The sequence below is a fragment of the Macaca thibetana genome, chromosome 1, assembly GCF_024542745.1.
Source record: "Macaca thibetana thibetana isolate TM-01 chromosome 1, ASM2454274v1, whole genome shotgun sequence".
Classification (NCBI taxonomy): domain Eukaryota; kingdom Metazoa; phylum Chordata; class Mammalia; order Primates; family Cercopithecidae; genus Macaca; species Macaca thibetana.
In genome coordinates this window covers 9155483-9182595 of record NC_065578.1, presented here as the reverse complement: position 1 = coordinate 9182595, position 27113 = coordinate 9155483, and the positions used below count along the sequence as shown (strand labels likewise).

Sequence of the window (27113 nt, the reverse complement as noted above, 5' to 3'; positions counted from 1 at the left end):
CACCATTGCACTCCAGCCTGGGCAACAGAGTGAGACTCCGTCTCAAAAAACAAAAAATAGTAATACTCTGAATCGATGGCATCCATTAACCAGTTTGGCTTTGCTGACAGTGTGGTACATTATGATTTACATTAACTCCATCAGTGTCAGTATTTTTTGTAAATTAACCACAAATTTAAATCTTTTGCTTCACTCTCTCATTACTTGGATTATCAAATAATTCAAGAACTTATTCATTGCAGTGATTCAAAATTTATACTTATAATGAATTACTGCTTTTGGTATGACCTAGAAACTTTTTTTTTTGTTACAATACTTCTGAGTGGCAGAATAATATATATTGAATTCATCACTCATTTTTATGGCTGTTTCATATTCTCAGGTCCTAGTAATAATAATAGTGAACCTCTAGGAATAGATGCTGAATTGAATTCAATCTAAGCAATTATGATTAAATACTTGTAAAAGTTAACTATAGTAAACCTCAGAGAAGATAGCCTCTTGCTTTTATGGGTTTTTTTGGTAGAGATAGGGTTTTGCTCTGTTGCCCAGGATGAAGTGGAATGGTGTGATCATGGCTCACTGTTGCAACCTTGAGGCTGAGGCAGGAGAATGGTGTGAACCCGGAAGGCGGAGCTTGCAGTGAGCCGAGATCGCGCCACTGTACTCCAGCCTGGGAGACAGAGCAAGACTCTGTCTCAAAAAAAATAAATAAATAAAGAGTTTAACAAAACACACAACCAAGAAAACAAATGAAGCAACAAAAGCAGAGAGTTATTGAAAATGAAAGTACACTTCACCAGGTGGGAGAGGCCCCAGTAGCCACTCAAGGGCCCTGGATACAGAATTTTCTCCAGTCCAAATACCCGCTAGAAGTTTCCCGTTGGCCACTGGGTATTCACCCCTGTAAATGAAATGAAACAGTGGCCTGTAATGAGTCTGATTGGTTGCGGAAAGCCAAGGCGGGCGGATGACAGGGTCAAGAGATGGTGACCATCCTGGCCAACATGGTGAAACCTCGTCTCTACTAAAAATACAAAAATTAGCTGGGTGTGGTGGGTGCCAATGCTAATGCATTATAATTAGTGTATAATGAGAAGTGAGGAAGACCAGAGATCACTCTCATCACCATCTTGGTTTCAGTGGGTTTTCCTGGCTTCTTTACCACAACCTGTTTTATTAGCAAGGTCTTTGTGACCTGTGTCTTATGCTGTCCTCCTATCTCATCCTGTGACTAAGAATGCCTTAACCTTCTGGGAATGCAGCCCCGTAAGTGTGGGGGGATCACCTGAAGTCAAGGTAGAGGTTGCAGCAAGCCGAGATGGTGCCACTGCACTCCAGCCTGGGCAACAGAGAGAGACTCTGTCTCAAAAAAAAAAAAAAAAAAAAAAAAAAAAAAAGGCAACTAATTAGAGGTACTTAGAATTTCCCATCTGCCACAGAAAAGGTAGGGGTTTGCAAAGGGGTAGCCTCTGATCCTTTTGTTACTTAGGCTTGGAAAGTTAGGATTTCCCTTTCAATTTAGTTCTAGGAAGTCAGCCTGAAACAGCCTTAGGTTCCCTGCCTCCAGACTCTGTTCTCCTGCCTAAAACATATCCATGCACTAGAAGGGTGGTGCACCTGCAGAGGGCAAGGAAGCTCCACAGCCCCTCCAAACCTTGTCCCATGCATCTCTTCCGTTTGGCTGTGCCTGAGTTGTATTCTTTTTTTTTTTTTTTTTTTGAGATGGAGTCTTGCTCTGTTGCCAGGCTGGAGTGCAGTGGCGTGATTTCAGCTCACTGCAACCTCCACTTCTTGGGTTCCAGCAATTCTCCTGCCTCAGCCTCCTGAGTAGCTGGGACTACAGGTGCGCACCATCATGCCCAGCTAATTTTTGTATTTTTAGTAGAGACGGGGTTTCACCATGTTGGCCAGGATGGTCTGGATCTCTTGACCTCGTGATTTACCCGCCTCAGCCTCCCAAAGGGCTAAGATTATAGGTGTGAGCCACCATGCCCAGCCAGACTAAGAAATTCTTACCAGCCAAGTTTCTGGTCTCTCTCTGTCTCTCTGTATGTGTGTGTAAACGGTAAATGCCACTATTTGTTTTCTCTGCAAGGGTTTGATTAGTAGAAAAAAAGGATTTGTCAGACAAGTCTTAGGCTGTAGCAAATCTGATGTACTTTGTGCTAAGAATTTGTCTTTCTGTGTTGTTCTGTAATGAAGAGGGGAGTATCACAGGATAGAACGTGGGTTTAGGATGCCTATAAGCCAAGTTTTCAAGCCAGCCCATCAGGTTGGTCAGTTACAAATGTTGCTATGAGTCTCTGAAACCAATGCCAAATGAAATTTCTCTGCCTTGTTTTATGTCCTTAAGAGCTTAAACTTATGGCCATGTGGGGATACTTTCTCTTGGTTTCTGCCATACAGAGGACAGGAATTTGGGGGTCCATGTCATAGCCCTAAAAATTATCTTGAGCAGGCTGGGCATGGTGGCTCACGCCTGTAATCCCAGCACTTCGGGAGGCTGAGGCGGGCGGATCACGAGGTCAGGAGATTGAGACCATCCTGGCTAACATGGTGAAACCCCATCTCTACTAAAAATACAAAAAAATCAGCTGGGCATGGTGGCAGGCACCTGTAGTCCCAGCTACTCAGGAGGCCGAGGCAGGAGAATGGCATGAACCCAGGAGGTGGAGCTTGCAGTGAGCTGAGATGGTGCCACTGCACTAGACTCCGTCTCAAAAAAAAAAAAAAAAAAAAAAAAAAAAAATTATCTTGAGCAGTTGAGAGCCTTTGAAAGCTTGAATTTGGCTACTCTAGACTTCTGGGAATAGCAATAGAAACTGCCCAGGGCCGGGTGCAGTGGCTCACGCCTGTAATCCCAGCACTTTGGGAGGCCGAGGCGGATCACAAGGTCAAGAGATCGAGACCATCCTGGCCAACCTGGTGAAACTCACCTCTACTAAAAATACAAAAATTAGCCGGGCATGGTGTCACGCACCTGTAGTCCCAGCTACTCAGGAGGCTGAGGCAGAAGAATCGCTTGAACCCAGGAGGCAGAGGTTGCAGTGATTCGAGTTTGTGCCACTGCACTCAAGCCTGGCAACAAAGTGAGACTCCGTCAAAAAAAAAAAAAAAGAAAGAAAGAGGCCGGGCACGGTGGTGGCTCAAGCCTGTAATCCCAGCACTTTGGGAGGCCAAGACGGGGGGATCATGAGGTCAGGAGATCGAGACCATCCTGGCTAACATGGTGAAACCCCGTCTCTACTACTAAAAAATATAAAAAACTAGCCAGGCAAGGTGGCGGGCGCCTGTAGTCCCAGCTGCTTGGGAGGCTGAGGCAGGAGAATGGCGTAAACCCGGGAGGCGGAGCTTGCAGTGAGCTGAGATCCGGCCACTGCACTCCGGCCTGAGTGACAGAGCGAGACTCCGTCTCAAAAAAAAAAAAAGAAAGAAAGAAAGAAAGAAACTGCCCAATGCTGTGTGGCTCAGTAGCTAAGGCTTTGTCTTTTGACAAGGGTGATTTGGGTTGAATTCTTGGCTTCTGAAATGATTCCTTTCTGGTTTGTTGTTTGTGTAACTTTGCCATTATTAAGGTTATTTTCCCCCTCATGAATAGCTTCTGATTTCCTGTCTTGGATTTTCCTTTCTCTAAACTACCCTTGGGGAGATTCTAAATCTTGTTTGAAAAAAAAAAGAGGGCCGGGCGCGGTGGCTCAAGCCTGTAATCCCAGCACTTTGGGAGGCCGAGATGGGCGGATCACGAGGTCAGGAGATCGAGACCATGCTGGCTAACACGGTGAAACCCCGTCTCTACTAAAAAATACAAAAAATTAGCCGGGCGAGGTGGCGGGCGCCTGTGGTCCCAGCTACTCGGGAGGCTGAGGCGGGAGAATGGCGTGAACCCAGGAGGCGGAGCTTGCAGTGAGCTGAGATCGGGCCACTGCACTCCAGCCTGGGCGACAGAGCAAGACTCCGTCTCAAAAAAAAAAAAAAAAAGAGGAACTGCTGGCCAGGCGCGGTGACTCACGCCTGTAATCCCAACACTTTGGAGGCCGAGGTGGGTGGATCACCTGAGGTCAGGAGTTCAAGACCAGTCTGGCCAACATGGTGAAACCCCTGTCTCTACTAAAAATACAAAAATTAGCCAAGTGTGGTGGCGCATGCCTATAATCCCAGCTACTTGGGAGGATGAGGCAGGAGAATTGCTTGAAGCCAGGAGCCAGAGGTTTCAGTGAGCCAAGATGGAGCCACTGCACTCTAGCCTGGGTGACAGAGCAGGACTGTCTTAAAAAAAAAAAAAAAAAAAAAAAGAAAGAAAAACAAAGAAACAAAAATCACCATCCCAGACCCCTGTCAATGTCACCACCTGCCCATCCCTCAAAGTCATCTGCCCCCCAACCCCAGAGCTCTGGTAGCTGTTGAGTTGCTTGTTTTGGCCAGCTTCCTCACTAGCCTTGAAGGCAGGAATGATAGCTTATTCATTGGTGTGTCTCTTGTGCACCTAGAAGGCTTTCAAATGTTTTTTAAAATGCTGGGATTTCCTAAATTGAAAAGGAAAAACTTCAGAGTCATTTGGACAGGTTTATTGAAGCTGAGTAGTTTCCCCATAATCTAGATGACTTCAGGTTACAGGCTGTGTGGCTCTCTCCAGCCACGAGTCCTCATCACCGAATGGGATGGATAAACATCTGTTCAGTCTGCAATATAATTTGGCATAAAGCTGCAGCCACAAGTGGGCTCTGCTGCTGGATATGGATCAGGCTCTCTGGAATGTCTGTTTGCACACTTGACCTTCACAGAACATTTCCTAGGGCGTAAGGAAGAAGGGAAGAAGAAAGATAAGGTTGCATGTGGTCTATTTTTACTCTCAACACTTATTTTTTATTTTATTTTAACCCTTTTCTGGAACACTTTTTTTTCTTTTTTGAGATGGGGTCTTACTCTGTCGTCGTGGCTAAGTACAGTGGTGAGATCTCAGCTTACTGTAACCTCTGCCTCCCAGGCTCAAGCTGTCCCACCTCAGTCCCCCAAGTAGCTGGGACACTACAGGCATGTGCCACCATGCCCGGCTAATTTTTGTGTTTGTTGTAAAGACAGGGTTTCGCCACTGCCTAGGCTGGTATTTTTTTTTTTTTTTTTTTTTTTTTTTTGAGATGGAGTCTCACTCTGTAGCCCAGGCTAGAGTGCAGTGACACGGTCTCAGCTCACTGCAACCTCCGCCTCCTGGGTCCCGGTTCAAGCAATTCTTCTGCCTCGGCCTCCCAAGTAGCTAGGATTACAGGCATATGCCACCATGCTCTGCTAATTTTTGTATTTTTAGTAGAGACGGGGTTTCACCATGTTGGCCAGGCTGTTCTTGAACTCCTGACCTCGTGATCTGCCCACCTCGGCCTCCCAAAGTGCTGGGATTACAGGCATGAGCCACCGTGTCTGGCCCCTAGGCTGGTCTTGAACTCCTAGCCTCAAATGATTTTCCTGCCTTGCCCTCCCAAAGTGCTAGGATTACAGTTATGAGCCACCACACCTGGCCTACTCGCAAAACTTCTGACACCAAATGTGTGGGTTTTTAAACTCCTGACACCAGTTGTGTGGTGTCTTTTCTAGTCCCACTTCTCCAACTCTCTGACACCAACTGAGTGTCCAGTAAACCAACTTAATTCGGGCACTAACAACCCAGAGTTAGCACAGACCACATAGGTTAAGGATGCAGTCTCACGAGACTGCCTCCAACTTCAGACACCCGTCAAATTTTCGGACCTCCCATATTTCTGACTGATCAGCTACAAATCAGGTTTTCCCATAACCAACCCCTCCTTGGACTTGATAATTTGCTAGAAGGGCTCACAAAACTCAGAAAGTCCCTTCACTTACTATTACCAGGTTATTATAAAATAAACAACTCAGAAAGAGCCTGATGGGGCTGGGCGCACACGCCTCTAATCCCAGCATTTTGAGAGGCCGAGGCGGGTGGATTGCCTGAGGTCAGGAGTTCAAGAGCAGCCTGACCAACATGGCGAAACCCTGTCTCTACTAAAAATACAAAAATTAACTGGGTGTGGTGGTGCATGCCTGTAATACCAGCTACTCAGGAGACTTTAGGCAGGAGAATCACTTGAACCCAGGAGGCAGAGGTTGCAGTAAGCCAGGATCACGCCACTGCATTCCAGCCTGGGCAGCAGAGCAAGACTCCATCTCAAAAAAAAAAAAAGAAAGAAAAAAGAAAGAGCCTGATGGAAGAGACGCACAGGGCAAAGTAGGAAGCGGGAGCATGCAACCCTCCCAGCACCTCAGTGTATTTACCACACACATGAATGTTCACCATTCAATGTGGAAGCCCTCCAAACCCTGTGGTTTCGTTTTTAGTGGATGTTTCAGCACACAGCCATGATTGATTCAGTCATTGGCTATTGGTGATTAGTTCAGTCTCCAGCCCCTCTTCCCTCAGGGATGAAGTTGAAAGTTCCAACCCTCTAATCATGCCTTAGATTTTCTGGTGACCAGCCCCCATCCTGAAGCTATCTAAGGACCTTCAGTAGCCAGTCATGTCATTAGCACACAAAAGACCTTTTTTTTAACTTTGAGACAGGGTCTTACTCCTTCACCCAGGCTGGAATGCAGTGGTGCAGTCATGGCTAACCTTAGCCTCAACTTCCTGGGCTTAAGTAATCTTCCCACCTCAGCCACCCAAGTAGCTGGGACTATGGGCACCTGTCACCACGCCCTGCTAATATTTATTTTTATTTTTTGTGATGGAGTCTTGCTCTTGTCGCCTAGGCTAGAGTGCAATGGTGGATCTCGGCTCACTGCAACCTCCACCTCCTGGGTTTAAGCGATTCTCCTGCCTCAGCCTCCCGAGTAGCTCAGACTACAGGCGCCCACCACCACACCCAGCTAATTTTTGTATTTTTTAGTAGAGACAGGGTTTCACCATGTTAGCCAGGCTAGTTTCCAACTCCTGACCTCAGATGATCCACCTGCCCTGACCTCCCAAAGTTCTGGGATTACAAGTATGAGCTACTGCCCCCAGCCAATTTTTTGTAGAGACAGAGTCACACTATGTTGCCCAGGCTGGTGTTAAACTCCTGGACTCCAGTGATCCTCTTGCTGTGTCCCTGCAAAGTGCTGGGATTACGGGAATGAACCACCACACCCAGAAACCAAATAATTTTTAATATATTGTGGCTGGGTGTGGTGGCTCATGCCTGTAATCCCAGCACTTTGGGAGGCTGAGGGGGGTGGATCACCTGAGGTCAGGAATTTGAGACCAACCTGACCCAACATGGTAAAACTCCATCACTACTAAAAATACAAAAATTAGCTGGGTGTGGTTTTGAGCTCCTGTAATCCCAGCTACTCAGGTAGCTGAGGCAGGAGAATCACTTGAACCCAGGAGGCGGAGGTTGCATTGAGCTGAGATCAAGCTATTGCACTCCAGCCTGGGTGACAGAGTAAGACTCTGTCTCAAACAAACAAACAAAAAAACATATCATGGTAAGTAAAAATCATTCCATGAGTATCCTTAGATCAAAGTACTTCTGTGCCCTGCTTGGGCAGATTTCCTGGATTTGCTAGAGAAGGATGATTTGGTATCTTTCTTTTTTTTTTTTTTTTTTTTTTTTTTTTTTTGAGACAGAGTTTCACTCTTGTCGCCCAGGCTGGAGTGCAGTGGCACAATCTCAGCTCACTGCAACCTCCTCCTCCCAGGTTCAAGCGATTCTCCTGCCTCAGTCTCCCAAGTAGCTGTGATTACAAGTGCCTGCCATCACACTAGGCTAATTTTTGTATTATATTTAGTAGAGACAGGGTTTCGCCATGCTGGCCAGGCTGGTCTTGAACTCCTGACCTCAGGTGATCCATCTGCCTTCACCTCCCAAAGTGCTGGGATTACAGATGTGAGCCATGGTGCCCAGACTTCCTTTTCTTTTTTCTTTTTTTTTTTTTTTTAGAGACGGGCTCTTCCTATGTTCCCTAGCCTTTACTCAAACTCCTGGGCTCAAGCAATCTTCCTGCCTCGACCTATCCAGTAGCTGGGACTACAGGCAAGTGCCACCACACCCAGCTGTTGTGCATAATTTGAACACCACCTCTTACAACCAACTAATCTAAATCCTCAAACGTATGTGTATTTTCTTTGAAATTCCATATTACATATTTGTGAAGGCAAGTTTCTTACTTTGTGTGTGTGTTTTTTTTTTTTTTTTTTTTTTTTTGAGAGAGAGTCTTGCTCTATCCCCCAGGTTGGAGGGGCATGATCTTGCCTCACTGCAACCTCCGCCTCCTGGGTTCAAGCGATTCTCATGCCTCAGCCTCCTGAGTAGCTGGGATTACAGGCGCCTGCCACTGCCCAGCTAATTTTTGTATTTTTAGTAGAGACGGGGTTTCATCATGTTGGCCAGGCTGGTCTCGAACTCCTGACCTCAGGTGATCCGCCTGCCTCAGCCTCCCAGAGTGCTTTTTTATTGTCAGAAGAGTGTGAGATTTGTCCATCTAGAATCAAAATATCTTCAGAGCCTTTGTAATCAAAGACTACCCAGACCCAACTTTAAGGAAACTGCTCTAATTTTGTTTTCAAGGGTCTCACCTAGATTTCACACACACAGTGAAACAATAAAGCACGGAGCTGAGAGCACACATTCTTCTCCGACCTGTATTTGAATCTTCACTCTACAGTGTGAAAATACATAATTCACAATCAAAGCTGATGAAACTTTAAAAATTATTTTGAGTCTTAAAGGAATGTGATTACGGGACCTGAGTCATGTTTTTTTGTTTGTTTGTTTGTTTTGAGACTGAGTCTCGCTCTGTCGCCCAGGCTAGAGTGCAGTGGTGCGATCTCGGCTCACGGCAAGCTCAGCCTCCCAGTTTCACGCCATTCTCCTGCCTCAGCCTCTCGAGTAGCTGGGACTACAGGCGCCCGCCATTGCGCCTGGCTAATTTTTTGTAATTTTAGTAGAGACGGTGTTTCACCGTGGTCTCGATCGCCTGACCTCGTGATCTTCCTGCCTCAGCCTCCCAAAGTGCTGGGATTACAGGCGTGAGCCACCGCGCCCGGCCAGGACCTCAGTCATGTTAAAGGCAGCTGTAACCTAGACAGCTATAACCTTAACTTCTCTGGTTATAGATTAGCCTTTTTCTTTACCTACGCTGTTTTATAAAAGACTAAACGGCACCAGAGAAGCCTTCCCTCTACTGTTGGTCTTAATTATAGACTCACTTCCCTGTTTCTTCTCTCTTTTTTTTCCCAAAGCAGGTGAACCCTTTCCTTCTCTTATACAAACACCTATGACTATCACATGGTCTAAGATGGAATGTTAAATATACTCTTTTTTTTTTTCTTTTTTTTTGAGACGGAGTCTCGCTCTGTCGCCCAGGCTGGAGTGCAGTGGCCGGATCTCAGCTCACTGCAAGCTCCGCCTCCCGGCTTCACGCCATTCTCCTGCCTCAGCCTCCCGAGTAGCTGGGACTACAGGCGCCCGCCACCTCGCCTGGCTAGTTTTTTGTATTTTTTTAGTAGAGACGGGGTTTCACTGTGTTAGCCAGGATGGTCTTGATCTCCCGACCTCGTGATCCGCCCATCTCAGCCTCTCAAAGTGCTGGGATTACAGGCTTGAGCCACCGCGCCCGGCCAAATATACTCTTAAGATGACAGCAAGAATGAGGGGGAAGAAAAATAAAATAAATATATTCTTTTTTTTTTTTTGAGACGGAGTCTTGCTCTGTTGCCCAGGCTGGAGTGCAGTGGCGCGATCTCCGCTCACTGCAAGCTCCGACCCCCGGGTTCACGCCATTCTCCTGCTTCAGCCTCCCGAGTAGCTGGGACTACAGGCACCCGCCACCTTGCCCGGCTAGTTTTTTTGTATTTTTTTAGTAGAGACGGGGTTTCACCGTGTTAGCCAGGATGGTCTCGATCTCCTGGCCTCGTGATCCGCCCGCCTCGGCCTCCCAAAGTGCTGGGATTACAGGCTTGAGCCACCGCGCCCGGCCAATAAATATATTCTTTAAACTGGAAAGAAGAAGGAAAAAACGGAGTGGTAACTAATCAAATTCCTGTAACTCATAAAACAGCTTTGTATAGAAAATATAATCCTGCGAAATTTCTTTGTTTGCTGTCTGTATAAGTAAGACCTTTCTGGGCGGGGTGGCTCACGCCTGTAATCCCAGCACTTTGGGAGGTCGAGGCGGGCGGATCACCTGAGGTCAGGAATTTGAGACCAGCCTGTCCAACATAGCAAAACCCTGTCTCTAATAAAAATGCAAAAATTAGCTGGGCATGGCCGGGCCTGGTGGCTTACGCCTGTAATCCCAGCACTTTGGGAGGCCAAGGTGGGCGGATCACCTGAGGTCGGGAGTTCGAGACCAGCCTGACCAACATGGAGAAACCCCGTCTCTACTAAAAACACAAAATTAGCCCGGCATGGTGGTGCATGCCTGTAATTCCAGCTACTCGGGAAGGCTGAGGCAGGAGAATCATTGAACCCGGGAGGTGGAGGTTGCGGTGAGCCAAGATCGCGCCATTGTACTCTAGCCTAGGCAACAAGAACAAAACTCCGTCTCAAAAAAAAAAAAAACTTAGCTGGGCATGGTGGCAGGCGCCTGTAATCCCAGCTACTTGGGAGGCTGAGGAAGGAGAATCCCTTGAACCCAGGAGGTAGAGGTTGCAGAGGGCTGAGATCGCACCACTGCACTCAAGCCTAGGTGACAGAGAGAGACTCTGTCTCAAAAACACAAATTAAAATAGGCCAGGCGCGGTGGCTCACGCTTGTAATCCCAGAACTTTGGGAGGCAGAGGCGGGTGGATCACCTGAGGTCAGGAGTTGGAGACCAGCCCGACCAATATGGTAAAACCCTGTCTCTACTAAAAATACAGAAAAATTAGCTGGGTGTTGTGGCATGCGCCTGTAGTCTCAGCTACTTGGGAGGTGGAGACAGGAGAATTGCTTGAACCCAGGAGGCAGAGTTTGCAGTGAGCTGAGATCATGCCACTGCACTCCAGCCTGGGTGACAGAGCAAGACTCTGTCTCAAAAACAAAACAAAACCAAACAAAAAACAAAAAAGAAAAGGCTATACAACAATAGTTGTCAGCACATTGTCTCTAGGGAATGTTCTGGAGTGACTGAGTTGTCTGAAACTGGATAATGGGAATGGTTGTACACCTGTATACGTTTACTAGAAATTATCAAACTGTACACTTAAAACAGGTACATTTTTTGGTACATAAAGTATACTTGATAAAGCCATTAAAGAAAAACACCTCAAGTCCAACAGCTTAAAAGTAAAAGAAGGCCGGGCGCGGTGGCTCACGCTTGTAATCCCAGCACTTTAGGAGGCCGAGGCGGGCGGATTACGAGGTCAGGAGATCGAGACCATCCTGGCTAACACAGTGAAACCCCGTCTCTACTAAAGAACATAAAAAATCGGCCGGGCGTGGTGGCTCACGCCTGTAATCCCAGCACTTTGGGAGGCCGAGGCGGGCGGATCACAAGGTCAGGAGATCGAGACCACGGTGAAACCCCGTCTCTACTAAAAATACAAAAAATTAGCCGGGCGCGGTTGTGGGCGCCTGTAGTCCCAGCTACTCGGGAGGCTGAGGCAGGAGAATGGCGTGAACCCGGGAGGCGGAGCTTGCAGTGAGCCGAGATCGCGCCACTGCACTCCAGCTTGGGCGACAGAGCGAGACTCCGTCTCAAAAAAAAAAAAAAAAAAAAAAAAAAAAAAGAACATAAAAAATTAGCCAGGCATAGTGACGAGCGCCTACAGTCCCAGCTACTCAGGAGGCTGAGGCAGGAGAATGGTGTGAACCCAGGAGGCGGAGGTTGCAGTGAGCTGAGGTTGCGCCACTGCACTCCAGCCTGGGCGACAGAGCAAGACTCGGTCTCAAAAAAAAAAAAAAAAAAAAGTAAAAGAAGAAAAATAAAAACTCCAAGAGTCATATTCCAATAAATTAAATTTTTATTACAAGCGGCCACACCTGTAATCCCAACACTTTGGGAGGCCCAGGTGGGCTCATCACTTGAGGCCAGGAGTTCGAGACCAGCCTGGCCAATATGGTAAAACCCCATTTCTGCTAAAAATACAAAAATTAGCTGGGTGTGGTGGTGCATGCCTGTAATCCCAGCTACTCGGGAGGCTGAGGCAGGAGAATCGCTTGAACCCGGGAGGCAGAGGTTGCAGTGAGCTGAGATTGCACCACTGTGCTCCAGCCTGGGTGACACTGGGTGACAGGAGGAGAGACTTCATCTCAAAAAAAAAAAAAGTAAGATATTAACTTTTCAGCTTGGTTGTACTGACCACATTCCTTTGGAGTCTGTATTTCCTGGATGGCTGTCTTCAGCTTCATGCCTGAATAAACCGTTATTTATTCATTTTTTTTAAAACGGCCTCTGTTGCCAGGCTGTAGTGCAGTGGTGCGATCTCAGGTCACTGCAACCTCCGACTCACTGGTTCTAGCGATTCTCCTGCCTCAGCCTCCTGAGTAGCTGGGACTACAGACACGTGCCACCATGCCCAGCTAATTTTTGTATTTTTGGTAGAGATGGGGTTTCACCATGTTGGCCAGGATGATCTTGATCTCCTGACCTCGTGATCCGCCCACCTCGACCTCCCAAAGTGCTGGGATTACAGGCGTGAGCCACCGCGCCTGGTCTGAATAAACACTTTTAAACTGGATTCTGATGCTTTTGACAGTAGCCTTGGGGAATTTCAAAATTCCAATTTAATTGTGAATGGGAAGAATAGTGTCCTTTTCACAGGATTGTGATGAAGATTAAATGAGATAATACACTCAAAGGATTGAGCACAGTAATTGGGCCCCAAATCATCACTCCAAAGATTTGAGCTACTATGTTTATCTATGTATATATATGTATACATAAAGTAGCTATTACATATAATAGGTAAGAATTGTTCCATAAGTATTTGCATGTTATCTTCCTGCTTCTGTTGGAATATTTGGCTGTTTCATTTAATATAAGATGAGACTATAGGCATGCACCACTATGCCCAGCTAATTTTTGTATTTTCAGTAGAGATGGGACAGGTGTGGTGGTGGCTCATGCCTGTAATCCCAGCACTTTGGGAGGCCGAGGCAGGCGGATCATGAGGTCAAGAGATCGAGACCATCCTGGCTAACACGGTGAAACCCCGTCTCTACTAAAAATACAAAAATTAGCTGGGTGTGGTGGTACGTGCCTGTAGTCCCAGCTACTCGGGAGGCTGAGGCAGAAGAATCGCGTGGACCCAGGAAGCATAGGTTGCAGTGAGCCAAGATCGTGCCACTGCACGCCAGCCTGGCGACAGAGCGACACTCCATCTCGGAAAAAAAAAAAAAAATAGTAGAGATGGGATTTCACCATGTAGGCCAGGCTGGTCTCCTGACCTCAAGTGATAGATCCAACTCAGCCTCCTAAAATGCTGGGATTACAGGCGTGAGCCACCGCGCTCGGCCTGATGTTTCCTTTAATACTGTATCATCTCACTGAGAACAAAATGTGGTGGATACCAGGTGGAGTTTGTCGCCTTCGATCCAATGGGTCCAGCCTCTGTTCTTCTTTTCTCCCTTCTGGACACAGCTGAGCCTGTCATTGTCCCAGGTAACCAAGCTCTGCATGAGGAGAGCAGAAAATGTTAGAGTGCCCTGGCAGGATCCTCAAGTGTTACCAAGTAGAATGCCAAGCTAGCCTTGCAAAATTAACAGCCTACTTATCGCTTTTTTTTTTTTTTTGAGACGGAGTCCCGCTCTGTCGGCCAGGCTGGAGTGCAGTGGCGCGATCTCGGCTCACTGCAAGGAACCTTCACCTTCCCGGTTCAAGTGATTCTTCTGCCCCAGCCTCCCAAGTAGCTGGGTTTACAGGCTCCTGCCACCACGCCCACCTAATTTTTTCTTTTTTTTTTTTTTTGAGATGGAGTCTCCCTCTGTAGCCCAGGCTGGAGTGTAGTGGCCGGATCTCGGCTCACTGCAAACTCCGCCTCCCGGGTTTATGCCATTCTCCTGCCTCAGCCTCCCCAGTAGCTGGGACTACAGGCGCCCGCCACCTCGCCCAGCTAGTTTTTTGTATTTTTAGTAGAGACGGGGTTTCACCGTGTTAGCCAGGATGGTCTCGATCTCCTGACCTCGTGATCCACCCGTCTTGGCCTCCCAAAGTGCTGGGATTACAGGCTTGAACCACCGCGCCTGGCCCCCACCTAATTTTTGAATTTTTTTTTTTTTTTTTTTTTTTTGAGACGGAGTCTCGTTCTGTCACCCAGGCTGGAGTGCAGTGGATCTCGGCTCACTGCAAGCTCCGCCTCCCGGGTTCACACCATTCTCCTGCCTCAGCCTCCTGAGTAGGTGGGACTACAGGCGCCCCCCACCACGCCCGGCTTTTTTTTTTTTTTTTTGTATTTTTAGTAGAGATGGGGTTTCACCATGTTAGCCAGGATGGTCTTGATCTCCTGACCTCGTGATCTGCCCGCCTTGACCTCCCAAAGTGCTGGGATTACAGGCATGAGCCACCGTGCCTACCCAATTTTTGAATTTTTTGTAGAGACAGGGTTTTGCCATGTTGCCCAGGCTGGTCTCGAATTCCTGACCTCAGGTGATCTGCCTGCCTTGACCTCCCAAAGTGTTGGGATTACAGGCGTAATCCACCACGCCTGACATTGCTTTAAATTTTACCTTGCATTTTCTGTTGTCCAGGCCTTTGTTATCTTCCTCAAATTCTTCTCCAATTTTAAATTTCACAAAGTAGTTCCTTAGGCTGCTGTTCGTGTGGATGGTAAAAGAATCCTCATTTTGCTCAATCACTTTCTGTGGCCTCAGCAACTTGGCTATTTTACGAGTGGCAAAGTCAATACCTTAAAAATAATTTTTGAAAAATATTTGAACATTCGCTTGAGATGCAAAAGTGAAGAATTTGGCAGCTGTTCTCAAAATCACTGCATGTAATTGTTAGCATTTCCTGTACAACTTCAATGTTTTTTGCTGCTGAAATCAGATCTACAGGGAACCGTCTTGGCAAACTGCCAACCACAGCCTGACTAAAAAGTTTGCACATGCCAGGTGCAGTAATCCCAGCACTTTGGGACAGAGAGACAGGAGGATTGAGCTCAGGAGTTTGAGACCAGCCTGGGCAACATAGCAAGACCCTGTCTCTATAAAAAAAATAAACTGTCAGCCAGGCACGGTGGCTCACACCTGTAATCCCAGCACTTTGGGAGGCCAAGGAGGGCAGATCACCTGAGGTCAGGAGTTTGAGACCAGCCTGACCAACATGGAGAAACCCTATCTCTACTAAAAATTACAAAATTAGCCGGGCATGGTGGCACATGCCTGTAACCCCAGCTGCTCGGGAGGCTGAAGCAGGAGAATTGCTTGAACCCGGGAGGCGGAGGTTGCGGTGAACTGAGATCACACCACTGCACTCCAGCCTGAGCAACAGGGAGAGACTCCATCTCAAAAAAAAGGAAGAAAGAAAAAGAAAACCAAAGGGATAGGGTTTAGGCCCCCCAACCCAGCCTCGGTCACAACTCTGCCTTTTTCTGCCTTACGTATTTACACTTTGAATTAAGAGAACATTTGAACAGTTTCTCAACAACAATGAAGACAAAACTCAAAAACCACTGGATTCATGTATATACCTCTCTCTCTCTCTATATATATATATATATACACACACACACATACACACACACACTTTTTTTTCTTTTTTTTCTGAGACATAGTCTCACTCTGTCGCCAAGGTTGGGGAAAACAGTGACACGATTTCAGCTCACTGCAACCTCCACTCCTGGGTTCAAGCAATTCTCTTGCCTTAGCCTCCTGAGTAACTGGAATTACAGGCTTGCATCACCACACCCAGCTACGTACTACAATGTATTTATAAATCTCTCTCTCTTTTTTTTTTTTTTTTTTTTTTTTGAGACAGGATCTCATTCTGTCACCCCGGCTGGAGTGCAGTGGTGCAATCATGGCTCACTGCAGCCTCGACCTTTCAGGCTCAAGTGATTCTTCTATCTCAGCCTCTCGAATATCTGGGACTACAGGCATATGCCACCATGCCTGGAAATGTTTTAAATATTTTTTTGTAGAGATCAGGCCTCACTATGTTGCCCAGGTTGGTCTCGAACTCTTGGGCTCAAGCAATCCTCCCACCTGAGCCTCCCATAGTGCTGGGATTACAGACATGAGCCACCCTGCTCAGCTAGAAATCTTGAATAAGCTTTAAAAAAGAGTTCCACAGGGAAACATGGAATGCTAAGAAGATGAAGATCAGGGTTTGGAATCCCAGTTCCACTTAGTGCCTTTGAGCATATTATGTAGCTAGAAATAAACACCACTATTTTAAATAATGGCCAGGTGACATCTCAGCAGGGAGCTGAAAGAAGAATCAAGCCACACAGATTTCTGGTAAATAGTTTAAGGCAGAAATCTAGGGAGCCCTGGGACTCTGAGGAAGGGTGTGTCAGTGTGTTTTGGGAACTCTGAGGAGCCTAGGGTAGCTGCAGCAGAATTAGGGAGAGGGAGGAGGAGGGAGAGGAGTTAAAGATGAGATGTGATTCTCCCGGCCAAGGTGGCTCATGCCTGTAATCCCAGCACTTTGGGAGGCAGAGGCAGGTGGACCACCTGAGGTCAGGTGTTCAAAACCAGCCTGGGCAACATGACAAAACCCCATCTCTAGAAAACAAAAATTAGCTGAGCATGGTAGTGCGCCCCTGTAATCCCAGCTACTCGGGAGGCTGAGGCAGGAGAATCACTTGAACCCAGGAGGTGGAGGCTGCAGTAAGCCGAGATCGTGCCACTGCACTCCAGCCTGGGTGACAGAGCAAGACTCCATTTCAAAAAAACCCCAAACAACAACAACCAAAAATAAAACAATAATATAAATGTCCTCATCGTAAGAAAAAATTTTTGTAGCCAGGGGCAGTGGCTCATATCTGTAATCCCAACACTTCTGGAGGCCAAGGTGGGAAGATCACTTAAGCCCAGGAGTTCAAGACCAGGCTGGACAACATAGCAAGACCCCATTTCTATTTAAAAACAAACAAACAAACAAACAGCTGAGGCTGGGCATGCTGGCTCACACTTGGGCTGAGCTGAGGCAGGAGAATCAGTTGAACTCAGGAGGCGGAGGTTGCCATGAACTGAGATCGAGCCACTGCACTCCAGCCTGGGCGACAGAGTGAAATTCCATCTCAAAAACAAACAAACAAACAAACCAACATCTCAAAAACCATCTGGGCATAGTGATGCATGCCTGTGGTCTCAGCTGCAAATAAAAAAGCCTGCGTGTATGTGTTTAAATCTAGAACTCCAGTTTTTAGTTTGAGATGCAATATGATCCAGGCTTTATTGGTTTTCAACAATATTTAAGTATTGACACCAAAACCTTAAAATCACTTCCTATTACTATTATTTTTTTGAGAGAGGGTCTCATTCTGTTGCCCAGGCTGGAGTGCAGTGGTGTGACCTCGGCTCACTGCAGCCTTTGCTTCCTAGGCTCAGGAGATCTTCCCAGCTCAGCTCCCAAGTAGCTGGGGCTACAGGCATGTGCCACCACACCCGGCTAATTTTTAAATTTTTCTTTCATAGAGATGAAGTTTCACCATGTTACCCAGGCTCATTTCCTATTATTAATATGACCAAGCCAAACTTACTGCTGACTTTCCTCAAACCCTATTATGTAAGCAAAACAAAACCCAATAACTTTAGACTAACAATGACTTTAGAGTTATGATTTTAAGCATTTATGCTTTCAATATCTGTGAGGCGCCGGGCACAGGGGCTCATGCCTGTAATCCGAGCACTTTGGGAGGCCGAGGCAGGTAGACCAACATGACCAGCCTGACCAACATGGAGAAACCCTGTCTCTACTAAAAATACAAAATTAGCTGGGTGTGGTGGTGCATGCCTGTGATCGCAGCTACTCCAGAGGCTGAGGCAGGAGAATCACTTGAACCTGGGAGGCAGAGGTTGAGGTGAGCTAAGATTGCACTATTGCACTCCAGGCTGGGCAACAAGAGCAAAACTCCATCTCAAATAAATAAATACATACATGCATACATACATACATAAATTTGGTTGGGCGTGGTGGTTTACGCTTGTAATCCCGGCACTTTGGGAGGCCGAGACGGGCAGATCACCTGAGGTCAGGAGTTCGAGACCAGCCTGACCAACATGGAGAAACCTCGTCTCTACTAAAAATACAAAAGTAGCCGGGCGTGGTGGCGCATACCTGTAATCCTAGCTACTCAGGAGGCTGAGGCAGGAGAATTGCTTGAACCCGGGAGATGGAGGTTGTGGTGAGCCGAGATTGCACCATTGCACTCCAGCCTGGGCAACAAGAGCAAAACTCCAAAGCTCCGTCTAAAAAAACAAACAAACAGAAAATCTGTGAGGCAGGCTGGGCGTGGTAGTTCACGCCTGTAATTCTAACACTTTGGGAGGCTGAGGCGGGCAGATGACCTGAGGTCAGGAGTTCGAGACCAGCCTGGCCAACATGGCAAAACCCCATCTCTACTAAAAATACAAGAATTAGTAAGGCGTGGTGGGGGGATGCCTGTAATCCCAGCTACTCTGGAGGCTTAGGCAGAAGAATCTCTTGAACCCAGGAGGTGGAGGTTGCAGCGAGCTGAAGTCTCGCTACTGCACTCCAGCTTAGGCGACAGAGCAAGAATCCATCTCAAAAAATAAATAAATAAAATAAAATATGTGAGGCAATTTGTTATTAGTAAATTTACAATTTGCACTAGTCGTGGGGCAGGTGAGTCCCAGAGTGGGGATTAGCCTGCAAAGGCTCTTGGCTTTGCCCAGGAAAGAATTCAAGGGCAAGCCAGAGGCAGAAGAAAATAGCTTTATCGAAGAAGCAGTGTCACAACCCTGTGACTGCTCCTACAGAAAAGGGCTACCCCATAGGCAGAGAGTAGCAGCTCAGGGCAGTTTTGTAGTCATATTTATACCCACTTCTAGTTATATGCAGAGTAAGGGGTGGTTTTTTGTTTTTGTTTTGTTTTTTGAGATAAGAGTTTTGCTCTTGTCACCCAGGCTGGGGTGCAATGGCAGCATCATCTTGGCTCACTGATTGCCTCCCGGATTCAAGTGATTCTCCTGCTTCAGTCTCCTGAGTAGCTGAGACTAACTAAAGGTGCCCACTACCATGCCCGGCTAATTTTTGTATTTTTGGTAGAGATGGGTTTCACCATGTTGGCCAGGCTGGTCTCGAACTCCTGACCTCAGGCGATCCACCCACCTCAGCCTCCCAAAGTGCTGGGGTTACATGCCTGAGCCGCCGCGCCCGGCTAAGGAGTGGTTTATGCAGACATTTCTAGGAAAGGGGTAGTAACTTTTGGGTCCTCTGGTCATTGAAAGGGGTGCTAACTCCAGGTGTTGCCATGGCAACAGTAAACTGACATGGCACACTGTTGTATGTGTTTTATGGAAAACTGCTTCCATCCCATCCCTATTTTAGTTAGTCCTCAGTTTGGTCCGCTGTCCCACGCCCGGCTTCTGGAGTTGAGCCCTGCTTCCTACTTCACTACCATGTTGCAACATTGTTACTTCACAGATTTGCAGCTCCAAGGCTGGCCCCTTTAAAGACCAAAATTTACTTTGAATTAGCATAAGTTCTGGGCCAGGTACAGTGGCTCAGGTCTGTAATTCCAGCAGTTTGGGATGCCAAGGCAGGCAGATCACTTGAGGCCAGGAGTTCAAGATCAGCCTGGCCAACATGGTGAAACCGCATCTCTATCAAAAAATAAAATAAAAATTAGCTGGGCTTGGTGGTCTGTACCTGTAGACCTGGCTGCTGGGGAGGCTGAGGTGGGAGAATTGCTTAAGCCTGGAAGGAGGAGGTTGCAGCGAACCAAGATGGTGCCACTACACTCCAGCCTGGGCAACAAAGTGAGATCCTATCTCAAAAAATAAAAATAAAAATAAAATAAAATGAATACATTGGCATAAGTTCTGGTCACTTTCTACCAGGTTCACACTTACTAGGACCTCAACAGTCCAAAAGGCTATATTCCTCATAAGGCTGTTAACCCGGTCAAGCCATGCTTTTTCATCCACTAGATTGTGTTATATAGAAAATAAGACATTCAAGGCTGCGCGCAGTAGCTCATGCCTGTAATCCCAGCACTTTGGGAGGCCAAGGTGGGCGGATCACGAGGTCAGGAGATTGAGACCATCCTGGCTCACATGGTGAAACCTCGTCTCTACTAAAAAAATACAAAAAATTAGCTGGGCATGGTGGCGGGCGCCTGTAGTCCCAGCTACTCGGGAGGCTGAGGCGGGAGAAAGGCGTGAACTCAGGAGGCGGAGCTTGCAGTGAGACATGATTGCGCCACTGCACCTCCAGCCTGGGTGGCAGAATGAGACTCCATCTCAAAAAAAAAGAAAAAAAGAAAGAAAATAAGACATTCAAGTAGGAGGGAACAGTCCGATGACATGCTATTACAAATGTGTGAGCATATACACTTGAGGGTAGAATTTCTTTTTTTTTTTTTTTTGAGACGGAGTCTCGCTCTGTCGCCCAGGCTGGAGTGCAGTGGCCGGATCTCAGCTCACTGCAAGCTCCGCCTCCCGGGTTCACACCATTCTCCTGCCTCAGCCTCCCGAGTAGCTGGGACTACAGGCGCTCGCCACCTCACCCGGCTAGTTTTTTGTATTTTTTAGTAGAGACGGGGTTTCACCATGTTAGCCAGGATGGTCTCGATCTCCTGACCTCGTGATCCGCCCGTCTCGGCCTCCCAAAGTGCTGGGATTACAGGGTTGAGCCACCGCGCCCGGCTGAGGGTAGAATTTCAAAGGAGTCCACACAAATGTACACTTACCTAAGCTTCAGATGGTTATATTAACCTTTAATCTCAAAGCCACTTCTAATCTTAAGGCAATGTGGGTTGAAGGCAAGAGGGGATCCCTTTAAATCTCAGTGTAGGGCCAGGTGCAGTGACTCATGCCTGTGATCCCAGCACTTGGGGAGGCCGAGGCAGGCAGGTCACCTGAGCTTAGGAGTTTGAGACCAGCCTGGGCAACATGGTGAAATCCTGTCTCTACTAAAAATGTAAAATTAACTGGGTGTGGGGCCGTGCACCTGTAATCTTAGCTACTTGGGAGGCTGAGGCAGGAGAATTGCTTGAACCTGGGTGACGGAGTTGCAATGAGCTAAGATCCATGCCACTGCACTCCAGACTGGGCAACAAAGCAAGACTCTGTCTCAAAAATCAATCAATTAATGAATGAATTAAATATATCCCAGTGTAAACAGTAACCTGGGGCAAGTTGGAAACACCACCACCTTCTCGGGTTCATAACAGGACTAAAGGCGAGGACCTGCACAAGTTGGTCAATATCTATGGGCATTAACATAGGGCTTCTCCATTCCTGAGGCACTGCACCCTCGGCGTTCTTGGCTACTGTGGGGGTACACCAGGAACTCCCAAATCCCAGGTTAGCTCCAAATATTAAAACCCAAGCAAGGCTGAGGCAGGAGGATTGCATGTGGCCAGGAGTTTGAGACCAGCCTGGGCAACATAGCAAGACACCGTCTCTGCAAAAAAATTGAAAAATTAGCCAAGTGTGGCGGTACGCTCCTGTTGTCCCAGACACTTGGAAGGCTGAGGTGGGAGGATCGCCTGAGCACAGGAATTCAAGGCTGCAGTGAGCCATGATCGCACCACTGCACTCCAGCCTGAGTGACAGAGCAAGACGCTATCTCAAAAAACCCCAAGCAAACTTTCTTCTTTGTGCAAGAACAAGTTGCCTTTCTTCTCACTGCAGTTTGGCAGATGCTGGGAGAGAGTGATACCAGAGCCCGGGTGGGAGCTGCAGGATCAGTTCCTGAACGCTAGTTTTTAGACAAAAGGGAGTGATTTTCCGCCCTCAAATGAGATGCCAGCTGGAGCACATCATGAGATGTGTGCTGTGTATTTGATGGTGACTTATTTGACCCTTAGCATCACTGCCAACAGGCATTCACCTCACTTCTACTAATAAAAAAGAGGTAATTGGCTGGGCATGGTGGCTCATGCCTGTAATCCTAGCACTTTGGGAGGCCAAGGCGGGTGGATCATGAGGTCAGGAGTTCGAGACCAGCCTGGCTAAGATGGTAAAACTCTATCTCTACTAAAAATACAAAAATTAGCCAGGTGAGATGGCGGGTGCCTGTAATCCCAGCTACTCAGGAGGCTGAAGCAAGAGAATTGCTTGAACTCAGGAGGCACAAGTTACAGTGAGCCAACATCGCACCACTGCACTCTAACAGGAAAGACTCCATCTCAACAACAACAATGAAAAAGAGGCAATCATTTATTATTTTCCTAGACCCTACAGTTTAAAGATCTAAGTATATATTTGTGATTTTTTATGGAATGTATTTTCCTTACATGTATATGAACAAGCATATACATTTAAATTAAATTATATATTCCCATAAATCAGTAAAATTCAGGATTGCTAGCTGAATTTTTTTTTTTTATCTTATTGACTTATTTTTTTTTAAGATCAAGTCTCACTCTGTTGCCCAGGCTAGAGTGCAGTGTCGTGATCTGGGCTTACTGCAACCTCCGCCTCTCAGGTTCAAGCGATTCTCGTGCTTCAGCCTCCCGATTAGCTGGGACTACAGGCATGAGCCACCATGCCTAGCTAATTTTTGTATTTTTAGTAGAGATAGGGTTTCACCATGCTGGCCAGGCAGGTCTCGAACTCCTGACCTCAGGTGATCCACCTGGCTTGGCCTCCCAAAGTGCTGGGATTACAGGTGTGAGCCACCGTGCCCAGTCTGCTAGCTTTTTTTTTTTTTTTTTTTTCGCAAGATGGAGTCTTGCTTTGTCTCCCCGGCTAGAGTGCAATGGTGCAATGTCGGCTCACTGCAACCTCTGCCTCCTGGGTTCAAGCAATTCTCCTGCCTCAGCCTCACAAGTAGCTGGGATTACAGGTGCATGCCACCATGCCTGGCTAATTTTTTGTACTTTTAGTAGAGGCAGGGCTTCATCATGTTGGCCAGGCTGGTCTCAAACTCCTGACCTCCTGATCCGCCCACCTTGGCATCCCAAAGAGCTGGGATTATAGGTGTGAGCCACCGCATCCCAGCCCCACTCAATTCTTAAAATAAAATGTATTACGGTATTATGGCCGAGCGCGGTGGCTCGCACCTGTAATCCCAGCACTCTGGGAGGCCGAGGTGGGCGGATCACCAGATCAGGAAATTGAGACCATCCTGGCTAACACGGTGAAAACCCGTCTCTACTAAAAATACAAAAAATTAGCCAGGTGTGGTGGCATGCGCCTGTAGTCCCAGCTACTCGGGAGGCTGAGGCAGGAGAATGGCGTGAACCTGGGAGGCCGAACTGGCAGTGAGCCGAGATGGTGCCACTGCACTCCAGCCTGGGCGACAGAGTGAGACTCCCATCTCAAAAAAAAAAAAAAGTAATACAGTATTATGTAAACAACCACTCTAGTGCTGTGTGACCTAAGTACTTAGCACTTTAACAAACTGATGTAAGCACTTAGTACTTTAATAAATTAGATCTGAAGTTGAAAGACAGTTGCTGGTTTTCAGAAAACTGTTTGGGATTTATGGGTTTCAGGATCGGCTACCTCAAAACATGGCACCTTAATGTATTAGTCCGTTTTCACGCTGCTGATAAAGACATACCCGAGAGTATGTCTTTAGTAACTTATAGAGAAAAAGAGTAACTTATAGAGAGTAACTTATAGAGAAAAAGAGGTTTAACCGACTCACAGTTCCACGTGGCTAGGGAAGCCCAGAAATCATGGCAGAAGGCAAAGGCACGATTTATGTGGTGGCAGGCAAGAGAGAATGAGAGCCAAATGAAAGGGGAAACCCCTCATAAAACCATCAGATCTCATGAGACATTCACACATTCACTACCGCGAGAACAGTATGGGGAAAACCGCCCCCATGATTCAATTATCTCTCATCAGGTCCCTTCCACAACACATGAGAATTATGGGAGCTACAACTCCCATGAGATTTGGGTGGGGACACAGCCAAACCATATTACTTGGCATTTGAGGAAATAACAGAAGCAGGAAGGTCCCCCTCAGACCTTCTTCTGCCCCTCTTCCCTGAAGCAGGCCATAAAAGAATTCTCTGCTCTTCCTCTGAAGATCATAAGACTCTCAAGTGAGAGGTGCCTTTCCCATACCCAGAGAAACACTCTTATCTCCTGGCATATGAAAGACCAAAATAAATGCCCCTTTATCAACTAAGATGAACCCTAAGGTTAAGAAAACAAAAATTGCCTACGGGTCAAGGGTTCAAGGATCGGCCGGCATGGCAACTTCCCAGAGTCCTAAAGCTACAAGAAAAACGACACTCGTGGCAGGCGCGGTGGCTCACACCCGTAATCCCAGCACTTTGGGAGGCCGAGGCGGGTGGATCATCAGAAGTCAGGAGCTCAACACCAGCCTGACCAACATGGTGAAACCCCGTCTCTACTAAAAGTACAAAATTAGCCGGACGTGGTGGCGCACGCCTATAATCCCAGCTACTTGGGAGGCTGTGGCAGGAGAATCTCTTGAACCGGGGAGGTGGAGGCTGCAGTGAGTTGAGAGTCCGCGCACCGTTGGCACCGGGATGAGGGCGGGAAGCACAGCGCGGGCCCGCAGGAGCCAGGACGCCGCGGGCCGCCAGCCCTCGCGGGAGGCGGCGGTCGGGGCACGCCTGGGGCCGAACCAGGCTCTGTACTCCCGCGTGCGCCCGGACCTGAAGGATCGTCCGCGGGTTCCGGGATTCTGCGTCCCCGACCGGCTCCGGGTGCGCCGCGGGACCTCGCTGGGGGAGCCATGGCGCGCCGGGGGTCCCGGGACCCGCGCGGAAGGCGGCTGAGGGGAGGGCCGCCGGGCAGTGGCTTCGGTCCGGGGCGTCTCCTCCCCGGCCGGACCCCCAGTCTGCAGTCTCCGCGGGTCTGCCGCGTGCGGGTAGAGACGGACGGGGGGCTGGACGCGGGGACGGATGGGCGGGGGACCGGCGGCCGGGGGACAAGGGGCCGTGGAGAGACGGCCGTGGGGACGCGGGGCGGGTGGGCGCGGGGAAGGATGCACTGGGGGACGGAAGGACTGGGGTCCCGGGCCCGATGGACGGAGGCGCCAAAGACCGGCGGACTCGGGGCGACTGGGCGACGGTGGGCGCAGCAGGGCGAAGGCACGGACAGCAGATGCACCTACAGGCCCGGCCCGGCCGCCTTCGCCTGAACCCAAGACAGACGGCGAGCCCCGCGTCCCCGCCGCCTCCCCTCCACCCTACCTAGGGCCAGCATGTAGCCCTCGAAGTTGTCGCTGCTGAGCAGGGTCCAGGTACCGCTGAGGTCGGCGGGCATGGTCGGAGGTCGCAGGACAAACCCCGGCGCGCGGCCAGAGGCTCGGGCCGAGTCCTATAAACCAGGCGGGGCGGGGCAGGGGTGGGAGCCGCGCGCGCGCGGCGCAGGTGGGGCCGAGTGGGTCCCTCTCGCCGCTAGAAGCCGCTGCGCTCCCGGCCGCCTCCTCCCGCTGCTCCTGGCTCTACCCGCCGCGCGGCAGCTCCCCCCTTTTCTTGGGGCTTCCTCTCCTACTGCTTTCTCATGCCCCAGACTGTTTCGGGCCACACTTTCTTCCCTGCTTATATGTTAATGACCCAGGGATGACCTTCAATCTCATAGCATTGAATATTGTCAGCTTCAAATAACAATATACCCCTCAGCGTAACTCTCATGGTCTCAATAAGGAGGAGTTTATTTTTCTTAACAGTCCTGAGAGAAGTGATTGCTGGTGATGATTCGCACCTCGGAATCACACGCAGTGATTCGCACCTCGGTAGCACCGCACCTGCGTGGTGGCCTTTCATTCCTGCTTGTTACCTCCTGGTCATGAGCTGGCAACTGGGTTCCCAGCCAGGACATCCACATTCAAGGTGGAGAAAAGGGAAAAAACCACCGGTCAGTATCCCTGCAGCACAAACCTCCCCATCTCCTTGAAGTCTGGATAGTTGGAAAAAAATAAAAAATTACCCAGCAGGTTTCTGTATACATTTCTTTAGCCAAAACTGTATCAATGCCACTTCTAACTGCAAGGGGGCCTGGGGAATCTAGTCTCCAGCATTTAGCCTCAGAACAGAGAAAAGCAAAGGAGAAGGGGTGGGAATATGGGCGAACCTACAACATTAGCCACAAACACCGCCTAGAAATGCTGGCTCCAAGATTGACTGATTTTATTTTATTTTATTTTGAGGAGTATCACTCTATCTCCCAGGCTAGAGTACAGTGGTTCAATCTCGTCCCACTGCAACCTCCGCCTCCTGGGTTCAAGCGATTCTCCTGCCTTAGCCTCCTGAGTAGCTGGGATCACAGATGCCTGCCATCATGCCCAACTAATTTTTTGTATTTTTAGTAGAGATGGGGGTTTCACCATGTTGGCCAGGCTGGTCTCGAGCTCCTGACCTCATGATTCACCCGCCTCGGCCTCCCAAAGTGCTGGGATTACAGCTGTGAGCCACCGCCCTATTTATTTTTCTTTTTATTTTATTTTTTGAGACAGAGTCTTACTCTGTCGCCCAGGCTGGAGTACAATGGTGTGATCTTGGCTCACTGCAACCTCTGCCTCTTGGGTTCAAGCAACTCTCCTGCCTCAGCCTCCTGAGTAGCTGGGATTACAGATACCTGCCACCATGCCTGGCTAATTTTCATATTTTTTAGTAGAGGCGGAGTTTCACCATGTTGGCCAGGCTGGTCTCAAACTCCCAACCTTAAAAGATCCACCCACCTAAGCTTCCCAAAGTGCTGGAATTACAGGCATGAGCCACCACGATCAGCCTGATTACTTTTTGAGACAGAGTCTTGCTCTGTTGCCCAGGCAGGAGTGCAGTGGTGTGATCATGGTTCACTGTAGCCTCAACCTCCTGAGCTCAGGTGATCTTCCTGCCTCAGCCTTCCGAGTAGCTACAACTACAGGTATATGTGACCATGCCTCGCTAATTTTTTAAATTTTTTGTAGAGATGGAATATCCCTGTGTTGCCCGGGGTTGGTCTCAAACTCCTAGGCTCAAGCTATCCTCCAACCTTGACCTCCCAAAGTACTGGGATTACAGGTGTAAGCTACTGTGTCCAGCTCAAGATTTATACGTCAATTTCTGACCTCTTCTATGAGTTCCAGACTCAA

The 27113-nt window shown here is 48.3% G+C and overlaps 2 protein-coding genes across 3 annotated transcripts in view; one reads left to right on the top strand and one right to left on the bottom strand.

Annotated features, from left to right (window-relative positions):
* CTNNBIP1 (catenin beta interacting protein 1) overlaps positions 1 to 27113 on the top strand; it is a 668528-nt gene that overhangs the window by 480075 nt on the left and 161340 nt on the right. The gene's annotated exons all lie outside the window — the stretch shown is intronic.
* On the bottom strand, positions 4554 to 25374 carry RBP7 (retinol binding protein 7). 2 transcript variants are annotated; one of them, XM_050789083.1, is made up of 5 exons: positions 25228 to 25374; positions 14640 to 14818; positions 13485 to 13586; positions 8567 to 8649; positions 4554 to 4792 (listed from the first exon to the last, which is right to left on the bottom strand). In XM_050789083.1, the coding sequence occupies exons 1-5, from the start codon at positions 25298 to 25300 to the stop codon at positions 4678 to 4680; spliced, it is 552 nt and encodes a 183-aa protein (XP_050645040.1). In that variant the 5' UTR covers positions 25301 to 25374; the 3' UTR covers positions 4554 to 4677. The 2 variants fall into 2 exon arrangements, with proteins under 2 accessions (XP_050645040.1, XP_050645050.1); XM_050789093.1 differs by lacking the exon at positions 8567 to 8649.